The 25,307-nt window shown below is 43.5% G+C and overlaps 1 protein-coding gene across 1 annotated transcript; it reads right to left on the minus strand.

Annotated features, from left to right (window-relative positions):
- Nucleotides 1-2,457: 2,457 nt before the first annotated feature.
- qsox1 (quiescin Q6 sulfhydryl oxidase 1) lies at nt 2,458-24,644 on the minus strand. The gene is given in 14 exon segments (XM_029500798.1): nt 2,458-3,858; nt 3,860-4,344; nt 4,693-4,854; nt 9,416-9,592; nt 10,826-10,964; nt 12,254-12,376; nt 18,194-18,323; nt 18,403-18,537; nt 21,380-21,525; nt 21,808-21,898; nt 22,420-22,522; nt 22,775-22,823; nt 23,365-23,465; nt 24,234-24,644. Coding segments are annotated over 14 exon segments (2,427 nt in total). The 5' UTR covers nt 24,514-24,644; the 3' UTR covers nt 2,458-3,552.
- Between the last annotated feature and the right edge of the window lie 663 nt (nt 24,645-25,307).

The following is a 25,307-nucleotide window of genomic DNA, read 5'->3' on the forward strand; positions in this document are numbered from 1 at the left end:
TGAACTGGACGGCTTCTGTAAACAGGAAATGTGTGAAAGCTGAGAGCTGTGGAGGAAAAAGTGAAAGGGAGGAAACACAACAATCCCTGAGAGTAAATCTGTATTAGCTTGTGCGCTCATACATTTCTATTTTGTCTGAGAGAACCTTATCAGAGTATTTTGGCTACTAATGGACCAAAACATGATTTATGAAAGGTAAACTGTTAGACTGTAATCTGAAACTCTAACAACACAGACCGCTAAAACAAGAAGAGAAACCCTTGAGGCTGTTTGTCATTGACAGCAAAGGTTGTTAACAAACTGTTGTGTTTTTCTAATAGTTAGGTCACTTAACTTAACTTAACTTCACTGGGTTGAGTTTGACTCCCTCACATACGACCACGACAAAGCTGACGATGTAACAGGTACAAGCAGAAAGTTTCTACATCACAAGATGAAAGCATTTGCAGCAAAACAATAAGTATTAAAAAAAATCTTCAATTCTAATTGAAAAAATCATCATCAATTTTACTCTTATTTTTACCATCTTTGCATCATTACAGGAGAAAATGGAAGCTGTCTGCTCCAGATAGTGTGAGGTGTTAGAGGATAAATGAACAATTTAATATTAACATTGAATAAATATACTGCTGGTGCAGCCCAAAACGGTCCTCAGGCCAGCAGGAAACGTCCTGCTTTAGCTGACGGGCTGTCAGCCAGTAGCTGTTTATTGAATATATTTACTGAATGCATTTTTAACATCTGCTATGGAAGACTCCATGTTGACCCGTCGTTATGGTGACATTAACTACTTTTCTGTCACTAACCTTAATTCCAACTTCTTGCTCTTGTAAACTTTGATAAAAAAAAAACAAATAGATTCAGACTAAATAAGAGCACAAACAGTTCTGAATTTCTCCCGGTTAAAACCTGACGCCTCTGTCCTCAGTGTGAACCGTTCACCTCAGCCTTGGCAAAGATGCTCACAGATGCTGCATCGCTGCCAACTTCCTCATTAACCACCATAAGTCTGAAGCAGCAAAACACTTGCGGCTCTCTGAGACACCTGATGGAGGGCCTCTGTCGAGTAAGGAGCAAGAAGCAGCGCTGACTCCAATCCAATAAGAAACACAGGTTAACATTTAAACAGATTAACAGATCAGATGTGTGAGAGAAAAATACTGAAACCAAAAGACAAGTGTGGATTTTAGAAAGAATCCGAAAGTCTAAAAGCATCTTTCGTTATGTCCGTGATCTCTGTCCAAAAGTTTGAGGAGCGCACATAATTCTTCCTAAAGTGTGACACTTTCTCAGCTAAAAAACAAAACAAAGCATCCCACCGGGATGTTAAAACTTATCTAATGGTATATTGGATAGTGTCTGAAAAATGAATAATCAACAGAGAAGCTTCTCTGTGACAAACTGCTTTTTCTCAATCCATTTTGGGGACCATAATGTGTCATTGAGAGTCTAATTCAAACTATCTGAGAGTTTGATTAAGTCACACAACCACAGCTGCTCACCCTTGATGCTCCTCTGCTTTAATGTAGGGCTATTAATCAACGTATTGTTTATGTGTGTGTCTGTGTGTGTGTGTGTGTGTGTGTGTGTTGCTGCTGAATTGACTGCTTTAACTCAACTCTTGCGCCGTCCAAACCTGTCATACTGCTGATGCTGAATACGTGGTTTGGATAAAGATATGGAATGGAGTTTGGGATATGACGGTTTATGTCTATGTTTGTGTTGTGTGTGTGTTTGTGTGTGTGTGTGTGTGTGTGTGTGTGTGTGCGTTAGAGAGTGGGGGTGGAAGGAAAAGGGCAGGAGTCAAGGGAATTCAAACCAATGTTCCAGGAAGCACAAAGCTCAAGATCAATCCTTAGTTGTCCTTCAGATGGGCCTGTTGTAATCCGGACATCAAGCCGACGTCCTCCATCCATCCGTGCATTTATCCCTCACACACACACACACACACACACACACACACACACACTGATCCCTCTCTGAAGGTCCACCGCTGTGCAGCAGAGTCCACCTCCAAGTGTGTGAGGAGGGAAGAAGCCCCACAAAAGCAGATTGCATTTTAATAAAGTTTATTATCTGCGGGGAGCTAATCCTCAAGGGTAATCTCTCCCCTGTAGTCCTAAAGGAAAGCTGGATTACTCACTTGCTATAATCCCAATGAAATTGTTAGGATTTAGCTTGCGCTGCACAGCAGATGGCAACAGGCTTTTTCTTTCAACCCCCCCACCCCACTTTGAACATGCAACACCCTGCTCGTGCCTGCCTCATGTCCTGGGAGTTGGTCAAAACAAAACAAAACACACACACACAAAAAAAGAGGAATTTCATTTTCCAACTTTCCATAAAAAACGTTTTGACCTCTTCAGATGTTAGCCCATCTGTATAAATCCCCATTAAATTATAAAAAGGTATCACAAGTATTTTTGTGACTAATTAGAGAATTGAAAATGCCATGAGTCCTTATCAAAAATAATTTTATTGATTCAGACAGAAGCAGAGAAGCAAACTGACAAACAGTGTTTCTGAGATGACCAGAAGAAGCTTTACATCGAAGACAGCAGCTGGAAAAAAAAAAAAAAATCTGCTCCTTATTCTAAAGCTTTGTCCAGTGTGAACACGTGTCGCTCCACAGCACTTCATTAGCTGTTTGTAGGCTCAGCAGTGTGATGTAATATTCAGAGATGTGATATAACGCTCAGTGAAAAGCAGATCTGAGGAATGAAGGACTGATCTGCTCCTCTTTGGAGAAAGTCGGTCCACTCACAGTATTCAACAGTTTTTACAGACCTCACTGAAGGATTCACAGATTGGTTCTGTTGGGTTTGTTGTTTTTTTTATCTTACCATTAAAATAAAAATAAAAAAAATCCCAGTGACAGGTTGGAGAGAAACAATAATTGATCTGCAACCAAAGATACAACTAAACTCAGCATATACCAATTCAAAAGAATAATCACTTTGTTCAATTGATTCCAGAATTATTTACATGTGAATATTTACAAATTAAAACTTAAACCCAACTCTTTTTTTTCCCTTATTTGGTTGTAGTACACAAGGAATTATTGAACCCCAGAGAAGCAACAAAATAAAACTAGTTGCAATAATTTCACACAAATTTAAAAAAAAAAAAAAAAAAGAAAATATGTAATCTCATAATTTCATCCTTCATAAGTGGTCAAACAGACTCAAACGCATTCGTTTGTACTTAGCTGAAGCACAAAAACCGAACTGAACACATCTACATCTCAGTTGTTGAGATGTAGATCTGCATGGAAACAATTCCTGCCTGAGCAGCTCGGGGGGGGGGATTAAGTGCAAAGTTACATAACTACCTTGATTTTCAAAGATTTTGAAGATTAGCTGTCAATTCCTCTCCTCCTTGACAAGTAGACGCAACACCATCTATTAAATTGAGACGATAACATGTCACCTTCTTCATCTGTAGTTAACTGGAGCACTTAAAATGGGGATAATCTCGGCACATCTCCTCTCACTAACCCCGACTGTTGCCTACATGAACCTAATGGATGTTAAACGCTGCTTTGACTCGGGTCTAATTAGAGTACTCGTTGGTGTAGGGCAGGAATATTTTCACCCGTCGTGGCTTGAAGCGGTTTTTGAAGAACAGGTACATGGTGAGAAGACACAAAGAGGACAGGACATAAAGGATCACACACAGGCTGATGTCCACTTTGGAGAATCCGATGCTCAGCACAGACATCCAGCGTCCCCTGTGGCTCGCCTCCTCGCTGAAGTACCCGCCGGTCAGTTCTCGCTTTTGCAGCCACTTCTCCGGCTGCACAACGTCCAGCCGTATGTCTGCATCCACAGGCTGCAGGCCCACCATCCCGACCCCCCCCGTCCAGCTCCGCGCCGAGGCCGAACACCGGCCCGGACTCCTGCTCCTCCTTCCTCTGCAGGGTGCGCGGTCTGACCCGGCTGGAGGCGGCCAGCTGCATCGCTTTGGCCTTGTAGTACTGGTTGACGAACGAGTCCAGATCCACGATGTCCTCCCGGAAGTCTCGCATCCTCATCCCCACGATGCTCGGCTTCCTGTGGGCCTGCCGCCGCCTCCGACCGGCCTCCACCTCAGGTTTGGCCCAAGGACCCGGCTCAGTCGTCTTCCCAACCATCTCATCCGGCGCCACTGCTCCTTCCCCACCTTCTTCTTCTTCTTCCTGCAGCTCCTCTCCCTCCTCCTCCTCTTCTTCCTGCTTTTCATCCACAGCAGGTGGAGAAGCTGGAGGAGTCATGAGGTCCGAGGCCTCCCTGGCTTTCCTCTCCTGCCGGACCGCGTGTTTCTCCTTCTGTTTGGCCAGAATCTGACCTTCATCTTCCAAATAGTCTGATTGTGAGAAAACACACACACGATTTAAAGCCATCATCAACAGTTAATCACTCATTACAGCAGCAGGTCAATCTGATGAAAACCTTAAAATTATTTCAAAGATTAATTGAGATAATACATTTTATGGAACTTGGCCCAAAATGCAGAACAATGCAGGACAATATCAGACAACCATTAACATGCCATTTTACAGAATCATACAAGATTTACACTTTTTTTTTTTTTTTTTTTTTTTTAAGCATATCTGCTCCACTTCCTATCAACTTTGGAAAACTTTGCATTTAAAAAGGAATGAATGCCTGAAGGGGAAAGAGTTTTTGAGAAAACGCTAACATGAGCCTGTACCTTTGACGATGCTGTTGGCGGCGAAGTGGGACAGGAGGAATGCGAGAACCTTCTCCTTGTTCCACAGGTGATCCCCGTTGGTCTTCGCTGTGTGACAGGCCGGACACATTTCTGGTGAAGGCCACTGGATCTTTGGGAAGTTGGGGTCTTCACTTAAATCACCTGAAGGGAGAAAAACAGAAACAGAGCTACAGAGCTAAAGACTGAAAATTAAAAAAAAAAAAAAAGAGGATGAATTTAAAGATCTACATCATAAGTGCCGCAGAAATAAACATACCGTTCCTAAAGGTCTCAAAGTGAGACAGAAGAAGCACAGTTAAAGATTTATTTATTTTTTTTATTATTTTTAATGTTATACCTCCATTCCACCACGAGGAAAAACTTTTACATTTTCTTCTCTTCCAGAATGATGCATCAGCAGAACTTCTTAAATGTGCTGTACTTGGTATTTAGCTGCCTGGTACGATACAGCACAGGTTACAGCGAGCCTTTTAACCGTAACAAGCCGATGAGCCCGTCACTATATTAGATAATATGCTGGGTCAGAAAGGGCTGAAGGGATCAGAATTGATTCCAGATACAGTTCACAGCTTCCAGCCAGCCGATTCATCTATTGTTGATTCTTTTATTCTCCTCGCTGCTGCATCGACTCGAGGACATTAAAGTGCTTTGAGGACTGGATGCAATCTTTGTTGAACCCATTTGATCTTGTCACAGTGCTCGTAAAAAACTAAGTGCCCATATGCATATGTGTATGTATGTGTTTAAGTGTGTATATGTAAATCACCTGTCTGTGTTTGTGTGGATGTAATCTAAGGATTGATGTGTGTGTGTGTCTGTATGACAGGGTCTAATAATGATCAATGGGCTTCTGGGATGTCCCGGTGGGAGGGGTGGTGAGATAATAGATGTGGCCAAAGTGGACACACACACACACACACACACACACACACACACACACACACACACACACACACACACACACACACACACACACACACACACACACACACACACACTCCCTGCTTCAGGCAGCAGACCCCGGGGCTCTGGACCACCTGTCTTGTCCCTTCACACCCCTTTGAAAGCAAAGTCCAATCTCCAAATTGAACATGAGAGCAAAAGAAAACCTAAGAGGGCATCTGCCCTTCTAATGAATTAGAAACTTTCTCCTTTAACATGTTTTCTTTTATGTAGCTGCTGGCCACCGACTCCCCTCATGACAGCCCCCCCCCCAGAGACACAGACACACACACACACACACACACCTCCAAACAAACAGACAAATAGGCTGGGGAAGAAATGCACACACACACACACACAAAAAAAAAAAAAAAATATTTACAGGCTCATATTGGTGCTTACACAGACACACACTGCACAAATGTCCACAGGGACAACACACACACACGGCAGCACGTACTCATAAATTGCTGGTTGTCACCAACAGGCCTGTGTGTGTGTGTGTGTTTGTATGTGTGTAAAGAGAGAGAGCGAAAGCAGAGCAGCAGCAGGTCTGTCACTTTACAGCACTGTCAATTTACATCCTCCTCCTCCACCACCTCCACCACACCTCCTCCACCTCCACCTCCACCCTCCTCCTCCTCTTCCTCCTCCTCACTGTCGCTCAAGATTAATCTCAGTCATATGCATGTGTGTATGTACTCTGCATACAGTGCTTTACATAAAGGATACATCAATTTTACTGTGTCCTGGATGGGCTGCTGCCGGTGTGTGTGTGTGTGTGTGTGTGTGTGTAGCAGGGGCATTTATACATTTCAGCAGGTAAGAGCGAGCGCACACACACATATTAGATGCCTCACATCTCTTCCCTTATTCTAATCAGCTTGCCACTTTTGTGGCCAGGGTGACTTTAGCCATAGCAGCCATATTGATATTGCCACAATGGCCTGTCAGAGAGATGTCATCGCTGTCGCACATACATATTCATCAAGTATAAATATGTATTGTTCAGCACATCAAACCAGCTTCCTCAGCACTAATTCTGTAAGTGAGGATCACCAGCACATGGAGCAATCATGGCTGCTGGGGAGGGAAGCTGATGTCAGACCTTTTATATTTAAATAACCGATACAAAACCATTTCATAATCAGACTGCCAAGGGAGGAAAACTTTCAGCTGGAAGCAGAAGTCCCATCAGGAATGTGGCAGTAAATTAAAATTTCCATTGTGGTCCCAGGAGGCAAGTTGACTAGATGACTTCCCACCACAATAATGAACATTGATATTACGTCATTAGTCAAAGATTTTTTTTTTTTTTTGTTTAAATATATATATTTTTTGCATACATGTTATTTTAAAGCCAAGTTGGACACTGAGCACATCCAGATGCAGGACAAAAACAGTCGTGTCTGCTGATGTCTGCAAACTGCCCAAAATAACATCTCCTCCTCAAAGTTCCCTCATTCTGATGGAGAACAGGAGCAGAATGTCCACAGGTTGACGCCCAACACAATCCTGGCTAATTTATTTTAAAGGTCACCATAAAAATCAGTTAATTCTGATTTTTTTTAAAAAAAGGACTGATGTTACTGACTTATGTGGTTACAAACTTCTAACATTTAGGAGCTTCTGATTTTGTGCAAAAAGAAGAAATAAAAAAAGAGAAGAAGAATCTAAAGGTATGGTTGATATTGGCTTTTGAATATATTTTTCATTATTGAAGCCTAATTAATACTGAGAAGTCGTGTCCATTCTCCGGGCCTGCAGCGGCAGAGCTGCGGAGTCTGCAGAAATGTGAATCAGTCTCTGCCTGTTGTCGAGCAGCAACAGGGCTGAGCTGCCACCAGTCTCCATTCAGCCGCTGCAAGGAGGCCGAGGGCCCCGAGGCCTCTTTGTTGCCAACTAAATTAATCGTTCAGCCGCTTTACAAATAGCTCCTCTTTCATGCATGGCTGCTCCTGAAAGGAGGGGCGGGGAGGTCTGCTAAAGAGCTCCACTTTAGGCAAAAGGGAGAGGAGGGGTTGAGTGCCCGGAGGGATGGAGCGTGCTCTCCTCAGGGGAGACGCTGCCATTCATTGCTACAAACACACTCGTCCCTCCTCTCTTTCTGATTCACCCGAGCTATCTCCCCCCCCCCGCCACACGCCACAACTTGACCCAAGCTTGGTGAGGCAGCGTGCGTGTTTGGGGAGGGGCAGCAGAAGAGTGGGAGCGTGCGAGGCTTGTGTCATGGCGTTTGCCACCTGCTGTCTAACCATACCTTGGGAATTATGGGCCCATGTTTGTGTGTGTGTGTGGGCAGAGAGGTTTGGTTCCTGGGGGAGCCATCCTGCGAGGATGCTGTGCTATTACTTGTCAAGTGGCGCATATGAGTCCCAAGAGACTGTCAGTGGAAAGAGAGGAAGAGAGAGAAGACAAATGGATAAAGAGGGAGGGGGGGCTGAATAGGGTTTAAGTGTCTGGGGAGCAAACACACGCAGGGACGGGTGTCCTTCTGGTCCATTCTGTTCAGGACACAAGCTGTCCCTGAGATAGAAGAGGGGGCAGTCAACACAAACAAAAGACAGTGATTTAACAAAGTGGGCTGTTAATGACAACAGCACGCCTAATAAAATCATATGAACACAGACGAGGGAGGAGGGACACTCAGGAGCTGCTTAGCACTGATGTGAATGAGTGAAAAATGCTGACACGGTATCGTCAAAATTTTGCAGACGAAAAAGAATTCAAAAGCCAGTAACTGTGATCTCAATCTCTCTTTTTCTCTAACATACATGATCTGGGCTGAAATCCTCAGATTGCCTCAAGGTGCAGATCCTGCAGAGTGGGGTGGGGGGGTGAAGGGTTCAGGGGTGAAAGGATGGTCCAAGTGCAGAATTTGGGGAGAGATTGGGGGGGGGGGCGATAGTGGAGGGACAGCAGGGTGTGGGAGAAAATCAGAGGAAGGGTGTTAAAGGGATGGAGGGGTCAGGAGAAAATGGGGGAGTTAGAAACAGATGATACTTGGAGGGCTAAGACGAGGCGACAGCTGGTGTCTGATCTGAGGATCCAGCCCCCCCCCGGCACCCTCTTAGTCGTATTAGGACTAAATGACCATGAGGAGAAACTGGAAGTTAAAGTCTTCCTAAAACAGAGGAAGGAATCTCGTGTGGAGGAGAGGAGTCAGGAAAAAGGAAGGGATACGCTGGTGGGGGGGACGAGATGTAAAACGGGGAACTACGTGCACATCAATCAACTTCAGATACTAATAACAATCATGAATGTGATGAACTTTTCAAGAAGAATATTAAAAAACAATAAAAAGTTACACAAAGAAATATAAACAACACGTAGTTGGCTGCACTGAAATGTTTATCACCACGATAATAATAATAATTAATAATAATATAACAAAAATGTTCCTGAGGAATAGCTGCAGTCATACTTTTAAAGATGTTCTTGTAAACTTTTTATTTTGATAATAAATTCTGATGTGACTCACTTAAAAGCTACAACTCAATTTTATCTGAAGAAGATCATTTCCAAGAAGAATGTAGCTTGTCAGCATCGATTTTAGCCAATTCCTCTTCCAGGTAGGCCAACTTCCTCCAAGAAATGAGCGTGCGGTGCAACTTTCACTTAAATCAGCAGAGCATGGAGGCGAAAAAGGCTAAATGACGGCTGTCACACTGATTTCCTGCAGCACAGCTGTCATTTAGATAAAAATCCTCACATCTATTTAGCAGCTGCTGTACGTAACTGTTCCTGTGCGGAGCCTCACCTGCTAGTCTGTTGTTGACTTGATTGTGCCTGGACCAGAGCCACAGGACGGCCGACGACAACGTGCTCACCTCCGTCAGACTCTCCCTCGCCATGTTCTCGAAGTGCTCGGCACACAACCTGCAGCCGAAGAAGACGTGGACGTAGCTTCTCATCGCGCTCAGCACCTCCTGAGGATCTGGAGGTGAACGGCAGCACAGCAGCACGTTAAATACTAAGTACCAAGTGCCGTCCTTTAACTACACCATTTAATCGCACACACAAAATCCCTGTTTGAGTGATCTGTCTTGGTTAATGTGTAATTTAAAAGACATCTGGTTATCACCACAGACATTTATCAAATAGATGTTTTAAACTGATGTTGTTCAGAAACCCGCAAGAGTAAATGTAAATATGCCGACTCACAGATCGCCTCATTGCAACAATCCGTTACACACATAAAACACAATCACCCGCCCCTTGTAAAATGGTTGTGGCTAAACATTACAATGTACTGTAAACCTGTGCTACGGTCTGAAAGCTAATGGCTCCGGAGCCTCCTGGATTCCCACGGTTATGTGGGCCAGGAGTCACAGAGAGCTGGGTTAACCCCATATTGAGATGAATAATCTATTCCAGTGGAATAACCCCATCTGGATTAACTACGGTTAACCCTCTGTGTGAACGCTGGCCAGACTGCTGTCTCAGGACCTCAACAGGACACAAACATATTTTCCAAGAGCTGTTAGCTTTTGTTCTTGGCTTAGCAGGACATTCAGGTGAAGGGAGGGGGGGGGGAAGAGAGAGAGAGAGAGAGAGAGAGAGAGAGAGAGAGAGAGAGAGAGAGAGAGAGAGAGAGAGAGAGAGAGAGAGAGAGAGAGAGCTTGTGTTGTATTGTCTGGTGTGTTGCAGCCTCCACAGATGTGTTTGTTCCATTCATGCTGAGCTTTATATGGTCAGTACTGTCAGGTGTGTGTGTAAACCCACTAAAATGGCGGTCTGTGGGGGGCCAGATGGACACCCCCTTTTTGGCCAGTCCATCTGCAGGTCACATGACTGTACGTAAACCTTGGGCTTAGTGTGTGTGTGTGTGTGTGTGTGTGTGTGTTGGAGGGGGATTAACATCCCTTCCAGGGGTGATGGAGCCTCCGGTCATCTGCCTGTTTTATTAACCACTCACATTCCACTAATCTAACATAATCCCTTTTCACACAGTCACAATTAGGCTCAATTTTAGGTCTGAGTGACAAAACAGACAAAAAAAAAAAAAACATCATTAAGGTATGTTTGTGTATCTGTGTGACGTTAAATCAGGTCAGTGTAAAAGAAAAACATCCCACCAAACATTCTTAGGCCAACGTGTGTATAAAACCTCACAACACCCCCACCTCAGTGAACTCACAATGGCCTTTTCCTGCGTGTGTGTTCGTACCTGAGCCCCCGGCGTTTTTGGCCTGGACAGTGAGAACGTGGAAGAGCGTCCACACCCCACAGGGGTATCGTCTGAGGTGGGGTCGTGAACCCTGACAGCCCACCCACCTCTGTCCTTCAGGCAGAGCAGCGTCTGGAGACTGACAGTTAAAACAAACACACACAGACTACGGATGAGTGGCAAGAAACAAACAACAACAACAACACGTCCAACAAAAAACCTGAGCTGATCCTGCTAACAGGAAAAAAATACAAACAAACAAAACAAAACACCAAAAAACACCTTCAGTTCACTCAGACTGTCCAGATTAGTTGTTAAAAAAAATGTAAGTCTGTATAAGAATGATTGTATTTTATTATTAAATTGGAAATTACAGAGAGACGGACCAAAATATTGTTTGTTCTGGTCTTTTCTTGAGATTTGTAAGAAAATACAGAAAAGCACCAGCTTGGTCTTTGCAGTGAGACAAAACACCAAATATCCTCTAAAAAGTGGAGACTCTGTGGCGTGGCCCAACCTGCTCAACTTAATGGAAGCTGTTCAGTGTAGTTTTCCTGATCAATAAGAGTCAATCTCAGGTTAATGGCTCAGCCCTCACTAATGAACCCAGGCTGTCCGGATCTCTAACCACCAGCCTCAGTTGAATCCAACTACATATTTTCTCTGACACAAAGTCGTTTCTCTCGCCGCACCGTGTTGCTGCTGCCGGCGTGATTGACAGGATTACTCACATGTCAATAGTAAAGATTTGGTGTGTGTGTGTGTGTTTTCAGAGTCCATTTCCTCTGAGGCTGAGTCTATTCATACCTTCCCATTGATTCATTGATCCATTGATTTGCCTGCTAAAAGCTAATGATGTAAGTAAGTGACTCTTTCAATTTGCAGGAGGCGGCACAGCGAAGGCATGCAGGCTTCCTTCCAAAGACAACAACGCATAGATTTTCAGCTGTATGTGCTGGCAGCGACACAAGGACAAAGTACATATTGAAATACCTTGATATTTATCTTCTGGAGAAAAAAAAAAAGAAAGAAAAAGTTTGTGTGTGTTTTTGACATTTCTGTGACAGAGAAAGTGTCACTTTGATGCCCGGGAGCAGTTTGAACTGATAAAGAGGGCAAACTGATGAGAGAAACGACAAGACGGACTTCCTCACATCAGTCTGGGGGCATTTTGTGATCAGCTGCTTATATTTTAATTCTTTTCCTTTCAGGTTTCTGCCTCATTGGGCCTAAAAAAGTCAGCTCGTTTTTTGCATTAATTAATTTAATTAATCTCCTGAATGCAGCGACTAATGGACACGGCACCTCTGAAACGGAAGAATACCAACGAGGGAAGTCGGACGCTGCAGCACAAAGAATGACAAAGTTCATTACAACAAGGCCGCGTGTTGTCAGAGAGGTAATTGATGATTGTCTGTCCTCACTTACCTGCGCTGCGTTATCCAGCACGCCTTCGAACGCCTCGTAGGAAATCTCACTGCCAGTCTGGTTCTGCAGCCAAGAGTTTACAGACTTCAACAGGTTCATCACCACGGGGCGGCCCGGAAAGTACTGCAAACAGCAGAGCACAATGGAAGATGATGTTAACTTGATTACGGTGCAGAGAAAATTTAAATGGAGCTGCCATTAATTATTATTCTATCAACCCATCCTGCATTTGGCATCACATTAGTCATCCGATCGATAAAATTTCCAAATGTCGAAAGAAACAAGCCAGCAGCCAGAGAGGAAAACAAAAAGAAACTATTGTCATTTAAAATGAAAATTGTTGAAGTTCCAAGTTTGTTGATTGTGCAATTGATTATTCTACGACTCATTTTAGCTTTAGGTGAACAATGATACATGATTTTATCAATCATCGTTTTTTTGAGAGTAAAAAAAAACTCAGGATAAGTTGATCACATCTTCAGGAAAATCAGTGATATCCTTGTGAATGATTTAAAACTATCTCACCGACCAAGGCTCGGGCTTCGACACGTCGTCAACCTGCCGAAAGGCTGCAGGACTGATTTATGTCCAGAGTGGTTCAGCCTGACTGTGTTAGATTGGCTGTATTTTATTGAATTGTAATTTTTGTAAAAATAAAGTAAATATGTGAAAATGTGTTTTGTTTGTTTTTTTTTTTTTTTACAATGACCTTTTTTTGAGAACAGTTTGATATTTTTTCATGTCAAAGGATGTCAAAAAAATAAAAAAATACAAAAATAAATCAAAATATCTTTCTTTTGAATGATTCCAGTATGTTTTAGAGCCACTTCAAATGTTTCTTTTCATAATTATTGTAATCATTTCACAAATCTACTCAGGATAATCATGACAAGAAATTCCAATGTTGTCTTGTTCCTGAGAACGAAGAAACCAGAAGTCAAAATGAACTTGCCAATAACGTTTTATTGCTGCGTTTCACTTTTCCCTGGATATTTAGTTTTTAAAAATCCAACAAAGTTTGTCGCATAGCTTTTAGCCCTTACAGTAAAACTTTACGACTGCCGTGTTTGCCGTGCTAATGTCGAGTCTCAGGCCTTTTAAACTGAGGGACAGACCAACATCATCCTAAGAAACACACAACAAGCCTGATTATTGTTTGCCGGCTTATCTTCAAGAATGCTGTGAACGGCGTTTTAATGCTCCACAAAAGTTCTGTTTTGAGTGTTTTTCCTTCTCAAACGAAGCTCACCGGATGTGACAAACAGTCGAGCTTAAGCCTTTTCCCTCATTAAGATCCATTTCCTAAACCACTAACAGCCACTTAGCCGCCGTCTACTCGGCTTTGTCCTGCTGAGTATTTACTTCTTTTCAAAACCAGCGTTACTGCGGTGACAAGCTCAGCTGGGAGGAAACGTGAAACTGTAACTTGCAGAGGAAATCCAGCTGATGTGCGTTTGAGACGGGTGATGACAGACGACGGACAAACGTGTCTTTACTCATGCAACGCCGACAAAACATGCAGGTGATGCTTTGAGTGAGCTGGCACTTCAGTAGATTTCAGCTAAATGTGCTTCCTATTCTCACACTAAGCCTTTCTGTGGAACAGTTTGTGATAATGATTGTGTTTCCAAGAAATACAGATAAAAGTTTCCATGGATGTCGTCCTTTTTGTTGAAGCTTGCTTGTAAGAGTCTATAATAGCTGTATTTGTGTAATGTGTGTAATTAAAGTCGTTGCCTGACGTGGAACATTTGGGATTCCAGTTTGGGTTTTCACTGAACCTAAAACATCATGCAACTTCATATTTGGGATTTGTTTATTTATTTTTCTGAAAAAAAGTGCTTTTTAATTTTAGTTAATTCTTCTGCCTCTCAGAAAAAAAGTAAAACCCAGTTTCTTATCGGATTCCACCACAACATGATGGAGCTACATAATTAGAGTTTATATTAAAAAAAAAAGAATCAGAATCAAAGTTATTAGAAACAATAAGACCAGACTGATCATACTTACATCTGTGTCTAAACATATCTGCTTCTTCTGAATGTAAATTATTATTTTTTTTTTTCATAAAGTGCAATATTGTGATTTTATTACACTGATCATGTGTAAGACTTCTCTCCCTCAGTGTCACAATGAACTGTTTGTTTGCATTTTTACACTTTAGATTCAAGTGTTGGGATGAACTTCACAATTTCCACACACACACACACACACACACACACACACACACACACACACACACACACACACACACACACACACACACACACACACACACACACACACACACACACACACACACACACACACACACACACACACACACACACAAAGAGCAGACAAAGGCTTGACGTCTGCTCACTGCTGGGAGAGTGATATAATAGGTTTAGGTTTGGATCCGAGGTCTGAGCACCGACCAGTCAGAAAAGCTCATTAAAGAGCCACATGAATTTAACCAAAAGAGAAAACGCAGGTGTTTCCAGCTAATGGCCTTAGCTCCGAATCACCAAAGCAACACTATTCATGAGGTCTCCGGGTCTGACGATCAGCAGAACAGTCAGAGAGATTCAACTTTGCAAATCTATTATCTTTACCACAACATGTCACCATCTGTTTTCTTTTTTTAAGCTTCTGTTTCACCTCCACGGCACAAAATACATCGCCTGCCTTCAGTATTATATCAAGTATACATTTTTTTTTTTTTTTTTTTAAGTCAGGTGACAGGATGTACCAAAGCGTGTCAAAAACCACGACTGGACTGAATCGTCTTACAAAATAAAGCAACTAAAATTGTTTGTTTTATATACAGAGCCATCTGCAACAAACATCACAATTCACAAAACAGCCCTCTTCAAAAGTACGTCAGCAGACTTGGCCAGAAAAATGACAAAAATATAAAAATCAAATAATGAATCACCATGATTAATAATTATCAACCTACGAGCTAAAAATTAACTACAATTTATTTGGTCACTGAATTAACTGTAAAATCTTCTCATTTTATCCCATGCACTACATATCTCTCACACACACACACACACACACACACACACACACCCCCCCCGCGGTGGACCATGACAATCCCCTTCACCCTGGCAATATGTCATCACTGATCCGATTAGTATCAGCAGCACTTGAGAAACCACAAGCTCCTTGTGGTGAGGGTCCCGAGAGGGATGCATCTGTTGGCTACAGCAGGGCAGAGCAGGCCGGGGGCTAAAGGACAGGGGTACCCTTTGGTACTAATCCAACTTCAACACACCCAGAGGGGACACCAGACTCCGTCACATATTCACTTGTTGTCCGCCGTCTCTGAGGGGACTCTTCAACTAGAAACAGCAAAGTGAGTCGACTCGTTCTTTAAGAGCCACAACAAAAACAGCACGGCATATTAAAAAAAAAAAAAAAAAAAAAAGACAGCTGATAGAATATGAGAAGTATTTTCTGTAAATCATGTGAGAAGGTCCCTTCAGACCAACCCCCCCTTTAATTCTCCGTCTGATTCCCCTGCCCCTCTGTCCCCTCTGGGCTGCTTCTAAGAAAAGCGGGATAGAGGTGTAATCCTTAAAAACCTCGCTGTAATGCTCTCATGCTTCCAAGATCCACTTTTTTAATCCTCATATACATGTGGAGAATTCATAAATCCAGCTTCAGCCCGACAAGGCAGCAAATCTAGTAATATTAGGACAGAGTGGGAGAAAATAAAAAAACAAAAACAAAAAGCATCCCTTGTTTGGATGGAGACGCCCAAAGAGGTACAACGATGGGATGATTGCAGATGGTAAAGCAGCAAAGAAACAACCAAATCTTGGAAGTACAATTCCTGGATAGAACAGGAAGCAGATGAAAACACAATGGGGGAAGAATAAATCTGTATGTTGAGCTGAAGCAATTAGACAACTGCAAGAATATTCTGAGATTTAAGTTACATCAAATAAAAAAAAAAAAAAGAAAGTCTGATCTGTTGATCGTTTTTGGAAAGTGAATTTTTAAATAAAAGAAGCTGTTTCAATGTGTGGATTTACATTAGTCTGGAAACAATCATCAGCTGCAGCCCTGTGTGAATTCATCACCCACACAAAGACATGCAAATACACTTTACACTAATTATTCCCTTTAGTTAATATTAAAAAGTGCATCATGGTTAAGTAAATGCATCCGCGGCCTGAAGCGATGACACTTCCACTGTGGTCGAGGCATCGTGAGTCACTTTCACTCTAATCTAATCACATGACTCATGCAGAGAGCACAGGTGTCAGTTTTACATATTGTGTTAGTAATCAACCAGACAGGACAGTTTAGCAGTGAGGTCACCTCCACATCCAATCAGCACATTCAAAAATGATAAAAAAAAAATTACTCATATCCACACTTTTTTTAAATATCTGGTCCTTCATACAAAAGCTAAATGTTTAAAAAAAAAAAGGAAGCTGGGTTCATGCTGCTTTCATCCCAAATCTCAGATTCCTTTCTCACCCTGCTTCACAAACTACTTCCTCGTTTTACATGAACTGCTGCTAACAAGCTGACTGAGCTGCTGTGTGTGTGTGTGTGTGTGTGTGTGTGTGTGTGTGTGTGTGTGTGTGCGCTCGCTCGGTCAAACGTCAATAAGGACCGTCACAAGTCGCAGTCAGCTGTAACAAAATGACGGCCTGCTCGGCTGCACAAAGCCCCACTGAGTCAGGCTGGTCCATCCTGATGGTGGGGGGGGGGGCACAGGCTAAAAATACCACTGGGACCTGCTGCTATTGACTAAACAAACTGAAGCTAATGGGAGGCCACAGTGCTGTTGTGCGTGCGTGCGCACGCACACACACACACACACACACACACACACACACACTTGGGTACACACTGGCTTGCTACAACGCCTCCCTGGAGAATGAGATATAATCAGAGAGATTGGTGGCAGACCCGGGCAGTGAGGCAGGCTGGTGCGTAGCCAATCAGGACAGGGCTAGCAGGTCAGGCCGCATCATCACAACATGCTTGCCCGGCTGGCACATTTCAGTAAGGAGAAGGCGGGTGGGGGTGGGGGGGGAGTGTGGAGGAAAAGTAAGAAAAGACATTATTAAATGTGGAGAGAAAAAAAAAATGTAAATCAATGAGATCTCTGTATGGAGAAACTACGGGGAGGCGGAGAAAGAGGCCAAAAACGAAATGGAAGGTAAAGTAAAAAAATTAAAAACTAAAAAAGGCAGGAGACATGGAGGAGACATTTTGGTGAACCACTGAAGACTGGCACGGTGAAAAAGAATTTACAAAAAAAAGGTCTGTGTAAAACCAGAAGTGTGGAGCACGAGGAGGAGGAGGAGGAGCGGTCGGGGTATCCCACAGAGGTTTACCAGTAATTCTAATGCCTCTGTGTGAAGACGTGTGGGCAGCCACGCTTCAACCCCCCCAGGGATCCAGCATTAAGAGGGTCAACGATACCCAGGAGAGGTTTTGTGCTGCTGCTCCACTCAATGGCATCCACTTGTGTGTTTGCTTTGAAAGTAACAGCGCACTTGAGAAAAAAAAAAACAACCACAAAAAAAAAAAAACCAAACAACCAAAAAACTATGAAGTGGGTAAATTTAAAGTTTCATCTAACGGACACTCAACGAACAAAACAAGACGTGATGAAGAGAGAACCTGAATGTGAACTCTGAGCAGTGTGAAGAAATATTCTGCTATCTCACTCTCCACCTAGTGGCAAACCGTTGAGACTACACTTCTGTTGGCTCCGAGCACAGCAGCATCAGCTTCTTTAGTTTAAATGTATTTTCTGTTAGGTTTCTTTAAAAAAAAAAAAAACAAACCCAAAACAAACAGTCTCCAATAAAATACAGTGAAGAGAAAAATGTTCATGAAGATGAAATCTAATATTAATGTAAAAAAAACAAAACAAAAACTGGTGGGGATCAGTAGAAGCCACATTTTGTCTGTGCAGTGCTTCACCTTAGCCAGGGCAGCGATGTAATTCCTCAGAGAAATCAGAGCTTCTCCTCTGATGACAGTGTGGGCAGCCACCTCCACACGCAGGGAGTAGTGCAGTGTGGACTCCAGGTCGGCCATGTACACCCGTGACCTGGACACACCATCACACTCAGTCACACATCGACAACGAGCTGCCAGCCGCAGTCCAGCCCGCTGAGTCTGGCCCGTACCTGTTGAAGGGTCTCCAGACTTCCTCTGTGTTGTTGTTCAGGACATCTGGGCTTACTGGTGCAGGCTTTCCTGACCGCACCACCCCCGGCAGCCTCTGGAGGGCGTAAGAGTAGAAAGCACGGGCCTCCGCTTTGCTGTGGGAAAGAAACAGAGCAGAAGATGGTGAGACACCTGTATCGTACCTGTATCATAGGTGAAGCCACCTTTTAACGTGCTTCAGACTGCACAGCTTAAACTAACATCTTAATGTTTAAGACAAAACATTTTCCTCTTCCAAGTCAAGTTTAACGTGGAGGAACTTAAACAGCCCTGATGACAAAGATCCTTATGACAACAGTGACCGGCAGCGCTGATGCTACTGAAGGCTGAAGGAGGAAAACCTGCTGCAGCCGGATTTCAAAACTTTCCCTGAAGAGACAGTTAAAGCAGAAAAGTTGAGCTCTCCATCTGCATGAGGCTCCTGTCCTCAGAGAAAATGCACCATTTCTTTATTCATTTATTTTTTCCAGCCTTTTGTTTCTGCAGAGCACTGCCATAAAAAAAAAATGTTTTATGACCAGTATTTTTTTTGCAGCCGTATATTTTGCACACTTACGGGAATGCGTTTTAAATACTGAGCAGATGGTGCCAGAGTTGTGTGAAGGGAGAGCGAGAGAGAGAGAGAGAGATTGCTGATCATTTAGCCATGTGATAACCTTGTGACTGGAAACACACAGCCATTAATGGGCACTCTCTCTCCCTCCACCTCTCATTTGCTTTCTTCCCTCGTCACAGACAGTGGGCGAGAGAGAGAGAGAGAGAGAGAGAGAGAGGGGAAGGGAAGGAGAGGAAGAGGGAGTATTGTGAAACTGCAACAGGATGGTAATAAGGAGGATGGATACTCTGAACCCACGCTCACTCACACCGGCCCAGGACTCAATTACACCTGCGTGTGTGGTGGGAGTGTACAGATGTGAAGGGAGAGCCATTCATCCAGCGGTCCCCAGGGCCGGCGGGGAGGCAGGCATCAGGGTGGGCTGGGAGGGAATGCATTCACCTGGGACCAGCGCACATTACATGCATGACGGATGTGAGACGCCCCTGCATGCTCGCCCTCACACACACACACACACACACTCTATGCACACGCCGCTCTCGCAGGATCAATCAGACATTCAGTGATGATGGGAGGCCATCTGTCGCCATGTGCGGCTGGGGCTTGTTTGGCAGGTGAAGCCAGAAAAGCAATGGCATTGTTTTCATGCAAGAAATTAAAAAACCTCCCCTCTGTACAGTGATGGAGATGAGGGGGGTTGGAAGGGGAGAGATGGAGGGTGAATAAATAAATCGGCAATAAATCATTTCCTTTTTGCATTTGTCAACTAAAAAGAGTCCTCTTTGCATGCCAAGTTATTGAAACAGCCAAACAAAGAGGCAGAAACAGCAGATGAATTTGCAGGGTGAGGAATGATCAGCGCCGCTTTATGATGGTGAATAATGGGAACGATTTTGATGCTCTGATCCCATTAAGAGGCCAGATGTTTAAAAGTATTCTCATGAATAGGGTTCAGATAATGAGCACACGGCAAAGCTTTTCAGGGGAAAGCAAAGTTGTTTGTGTGTGTGGAACAATAGAAACCAAAGGGGAGTAAACTTGATGTTTGTGTGCCTCACATTGATAGTTTACTGTAAAATGTTCCAGTTTGGTGAGACACCTGGAAGAGAGAATTAAAAAAATAAATAAATAAAAAACAGAAAAGAAACTCACGGCTCCCTTCCACCACAAAATCTCACACAACTACTCGCTTTTAAAATTGGTAGTTCCTTAAAATATTTTAAGCTCGGCTTGCCTGTCTCCTCTGTAGATGCTTCCAATAAGAATGGAAGGATAAAATGGCGTCCCTTTTCTCATCTTAGTGATCATTTTGGAAGCATAGAAGTTCAAACTTTGTTCAGAATGCTGCACTTTAGACAATGAACAATGGCAGCAAAAGAAACAACATTGCTTTTCACTCCAGTTTGTATCAGTGACACAGCTAATGACAGGAAATACTTATGATGCATTACAGTAACTTTACAGCTTGACTACACACCAATCCAGCCTCCTTTTATTTTGTGCGTTTACAAAGTGGGTCAATTATTTTAATTTTAAGGGCGGGGCTGTGCCACAACAAAACCTTAAGACAGCGAGTTGTGCTGCCATTGTCGTCATCGGCGGTGAAAGGCCAAAGAACAAGGGACAGTTGGAGTTCTTTCTTGCCCTTCGAACCGCCAGTTCAGGCAGAATAATTGTCTTTTCTTAAATTTCACAGTTGTGTTTCAAAGCGCAGAAAGCTGAAACAATAAGCGCCACGCACACCAACACAGGTATTACTCGCCCCACATCCAAATTCAGGATAATTAGGTTGCTCTGGTTGTCAAGGTTACGCTGAGATCATGTGACATCAGCAACCTGCACGGGCTGTGGTGATGAAGGGAAAACGCCGCCCACCGTAACAGGTGCAGCCAGACACAATCAGCCAAAGTGACATCATCACCGAGCGGGTCCTCATTCAAAGGAACAAACTAATTTGTCTCAATATGACTTAAGATTTCCTTTAAAAACCTCAGTGAATGTTTTTGGTCTTTTGTAAACACACATCATAAAAAAAAACAAAAACATGCATGGTGAGTGCTTCCAGTTCTTTAAGCTCCTCATTAATGCAGACAGCCCTTTACAGCGGTGACACTAAATGAAAATTACCTGATCAAGTTTGTCCAGCTAAACAACTGTTAGTCTGATTAAGTGCCGTAATTATTGACAGCTGCGATCCAAACACACCAGACTGTGCGTTGTGCTACACAAGCATCCGGATGTAACACAAAATGTAATGAGATGCAAGCGAGTATTACAATTAGATTTTATTCTCTCCTTTCACACATAAGTTCTTGTGCTCTAGATATTTTATCGATTCATCTTCTTGCAGAATAAAAAAGGTGAAAAACACAGACACTCACACTTTGAGCCTGGTGAAGTTCCCTCCAGGATAATAAAGGTAACAGGACGGGAACGTTGTCACTCCCAGTTTGGACACCAGAGCCTCCTCAGTGTTCAGGACCCTCCGAACTGCGATGTTCTCAAACTGCAGCAGGTCCAGAGTTAGCTGAAGAAAACACAAGATTTGTCGTTATATTTCGTCATACAGTTGTGATATACTGTACAACACTGGCAGTGTCAGTAAAATCTAGTTCCTACAGTATGTCACTGGTAGCAACTGCTAATATGAAAGTGTTTTTGCAATCAACCACCGACTTTTCCCTGCAGGTTATGTTTTAAAGGTCAGTCAGAGCAGAGTTTTGTTATAGTGATACACAAATGACAGTTTTTGGTTAAATCACATATCTTGTCCTGTGCAGCTCGTGCTCAAGGCAACAAAAGCAGTTACCTCTCGGCCGACATAAGATCGAGCTTCTTCAAAGATCAAGGCCAGGTGTCGAACGTTGTTTGTCTCAAAGAAGCTGTCGATCTCTGCTTGGCTGGAGAGAGACAAAACATCATGAATCCCGCACGTGACTTCACATCCAAAAAATCACCAGTGAAGCTTCAAAGGGTCAGCCGCCGACAAATTTATGGAGCCACTTCATCTGTGAAAACGAAGCCTTGTGTCTGCTTCAGTGTGCGACAATTTCTTTACATGAAAAGATAAAAGGAGAACCTTCCTGAAGAAAAGTAAGGAGTTAGTGAGGGGTCAAGTATTTGTCACTGTACAAAGAATGAGGAAAACTTAATGATTGTGAAATGAGCTATGGTACTTTCCGTTTAAATCTAAAAATAAAAAAAAAAAGAAAAAAGCTTCACTTCCTTCTTCCTTTTCCTGCTTCTCCATCAAAACAAATTATGTCTTCTCGTCTATGTGGGTGCAGCTGGGGAGGGGGGGGGCAGAGTGATGACCTTTCTGGTGGGACTTTTAATAAACACTTTCACCAAGAGACTTGTGTTTATTAAGTCAAGAGTTAATTATCTGCATTACAGTCAAACTGAAACTGTGTGTCGTTACCTCGTGGGCTCCAGTGGGGGGCAGGCGGGGGGCCAGGGCTCCGCGTGGTTTTCTAGCTGATCTATGATCTTATGCCGGAGTCCACGAATATCACGGGGAAAATCTAGAGAGAAAGTTTCATTGTGTTTTGTCCCATTCTGTGTAACATTGGCTTGACTGCCTGAGCTCCTAAAACAGGAACTCCCACTCCGACTGAAATATTATGCACATGAGTCATGCTAATTACGTCAGCTATCAGATCAGCCTTTTTAATTTCCTGCTCTGGCCCATTGAACTGAAAGTGCACGATCTCTATGAAACACAGTTTAAAGGTGAAGTCAAAGAGCTGTGGGCCTGTTGGATTGTTTCTGTGTACCTCTGAAATCCCGTCCTGCACCTCCCGCCTTGGTGTAGGCATTGAAGAACTGTGAAGTGAGAGGAGAGAGAGAGAGAGAAGTGAGAGCAGTTCAGACGGCCTCACACAACCGTGAGAGTAGCACAGCGATGTTGTGTAATGTTTGGTGGGGGGGGACAGTCTTCCCCTCTGCCCGCCTCGACCTCCAAATCCTTCCTGGTTGAAATGAGTCGCAGATGTTAAAGCTCCATTGCGAGTTCAGACAGAAGGAGCTCTTTGTTTGACGAGCTTTAACGGGACGACAAAGAGCGGAGGCCTGGACTCGCTCGACCGCCGAGAGGTTAAAGATGTCGGTGGGCTGCTGATGATCTAATCCAGAGCTCCAAATATTACACAAAAACACACTCACTATCAACACAAAGACAAGGCTAAGTTAATGATAATGATTGAAATCACACACGAAGTGGACCTTAAAGTTTTTAAAGATAAACAGGACAACAGATCAATCATTAACACGGTTCATCCTTTCTGTGTTGCTTTCTTCTGGTATCGATCGATACGCATCTGAGCTTTGGCTGTAGTATGACACACACAGACACACACTGCTGTACCTTCAGGGTGGGATACCCTCTGATGCCGTAGGAGGTGCAGACCTTCCTGTTCTCCTCAGCAGCACAGTTGATAGCTGCCAGCTCCACAGCTGGTTTCCACTCTGCAGAGCAGACGCACAAAGAGCAACAGAGGGCCACAGTAAATATTGACAACTTAGACTGGATGGATCTTTGTGTTGTCCTGGTTCCAACACACACTTGGACTATAATGGTGTATTGTTGGAAAATCCTGTGGAAGTTAATGACACTTCTTTTTAAATCCTTGTGTGCTTCATCGCTTTCCCGTGCTCATTATTTAGGAAAGAAGAGAAACGACCGAGCTTTTACACCTCATCGACTTCATCGTTTCGGATACTCGCTGCATGTGCGTGTCTATTTTGACCAACGGCAACACAACATTTCATCTCTCCTGACTCTCCGAGCTCTGAGGTCAGGCGTTTGATTTACATGCCAGGCTGTCAGCTGCCATTGTTGATCTGGTGTGTGATGCTGAAATACCTCACAGCTGTGTCAGGCCCTCTGCCATCATCAGGAACTTTCCCCTTCACTGTCATCCTAATTATACTGATTCTCATGGAGCTGTGATGTTTCACTCTGTGCACAAGCTGCAGAAACTCAACTCACACGGCGTGAAAGCCCAAAGTGTTGAGATAAATTAAAGGAAAACACATTTCCACTGGATCACATGTTCCAGTTGATAGATACAGGAAACAGCTTTGTGTTTCTTGGTGATGATAAAAAAAAAAAAACTGCAGGGAGGTGAAACTTGTGTGTCGTCGGTAAATGCAAAATGTTGCTGTGAGACTTTTGCACGTCTTATCAGAGAGATTTAAGACTAAAAGTCAATATTAACTAAAAGAGCCACCGACCTTTGATATCCCGGGCCAGGCCTTTGAACACCGGGGAAAAGGCGATGCAGTGTCCGCACCAAGAGGCGTAAAACTCCACCACGGTGGCCGCCGAGGAGTTCCACAGCACCGCCTCCACGTCGGCCGGACTCAGGATCACGATCTGGTCGGAGGCGGTGTAGAGTCCGGCCTGCGCGGCGGCGACGAGCAGCAGGCTGCAGCACAACCAGCCCGAAAGTGTTTCCATTTCTCCGGGACACGGAGTAAACCGAGACGTGGCACGGCCGCAGCGGCGCGCCATCTTCGCCGCTCCGCGTCCGAGCTGCCGCAGCTGTCGGTCGGTCTGTCGGTGGAGCTGAGAGCCGGACGGTGCTGACACAACTTTTTAATTAAGAGTCACACAAAAAAAAAAAAAAAAAACAAACAACAGAAGAAGAAGAAGAAGAAAAAAAAAAACAAAAAAAACTTCACAACTTTCTCAGCCTCCCTGTTTCCTTTTGGCCAGCGGGCTTCACAGGTCCTCCCCCTGCGGAGCTCCTAATTCCCTGAAAAAACACCTCATTATAAAGTGGCCCCCACCTCATCCCGTCCTCCGGACAGGAACACCAACATGAACATGAAGCTATGACATTTAAAGTGACGTCTCAGGAACAGGAAGTTTTCTTTTTCACACCAACAGACTTCATACGGGAAACCACAAAATGTTATAAATATATCAACTCATTTTTATTTATTAAAAAATATACTGTACACACACACACACACACATGTATGTATGTATATATATACTTTTTCTGGACAGCCTGATAGAAGTGGAGAGAAATAGTTTTTATCTTGTTAAGTTATATCTTCATGACAGCTGAAGAGATTTAATTTGCTGGGTCAAGATGTCTTTGTGTGTCAAAATAAAAGCTCATTTCAGTTTCTGCTTGCATTACATTGTCAACCCTTTTGTGTGTGTGTGTGTGTTTTATTTGTGTACGTGGGGATTGCAACGTGTTGGATTCCCATGTTACCTGTGTTGAAAAGTATTAAGATTAAGTGGTGCTTGTGCTCATTTATTTATTTGTAAAATAAGTTTGATTTGAGACTGCA

This window comes from Echeneis naucrates, chromosome 4 (genome assembly GCF_900963305.1).
Source record: "Echeneis naucrates chromosome 4, fEcheNa1.1, whole genome shotgun sequence".
Taxonomy (NCBI): Eukaryota; Metazoa; Chordata; class Actinopteri; order Carangiformes; family Echeneidae; genus Echeneis; species Echeneis naucrates.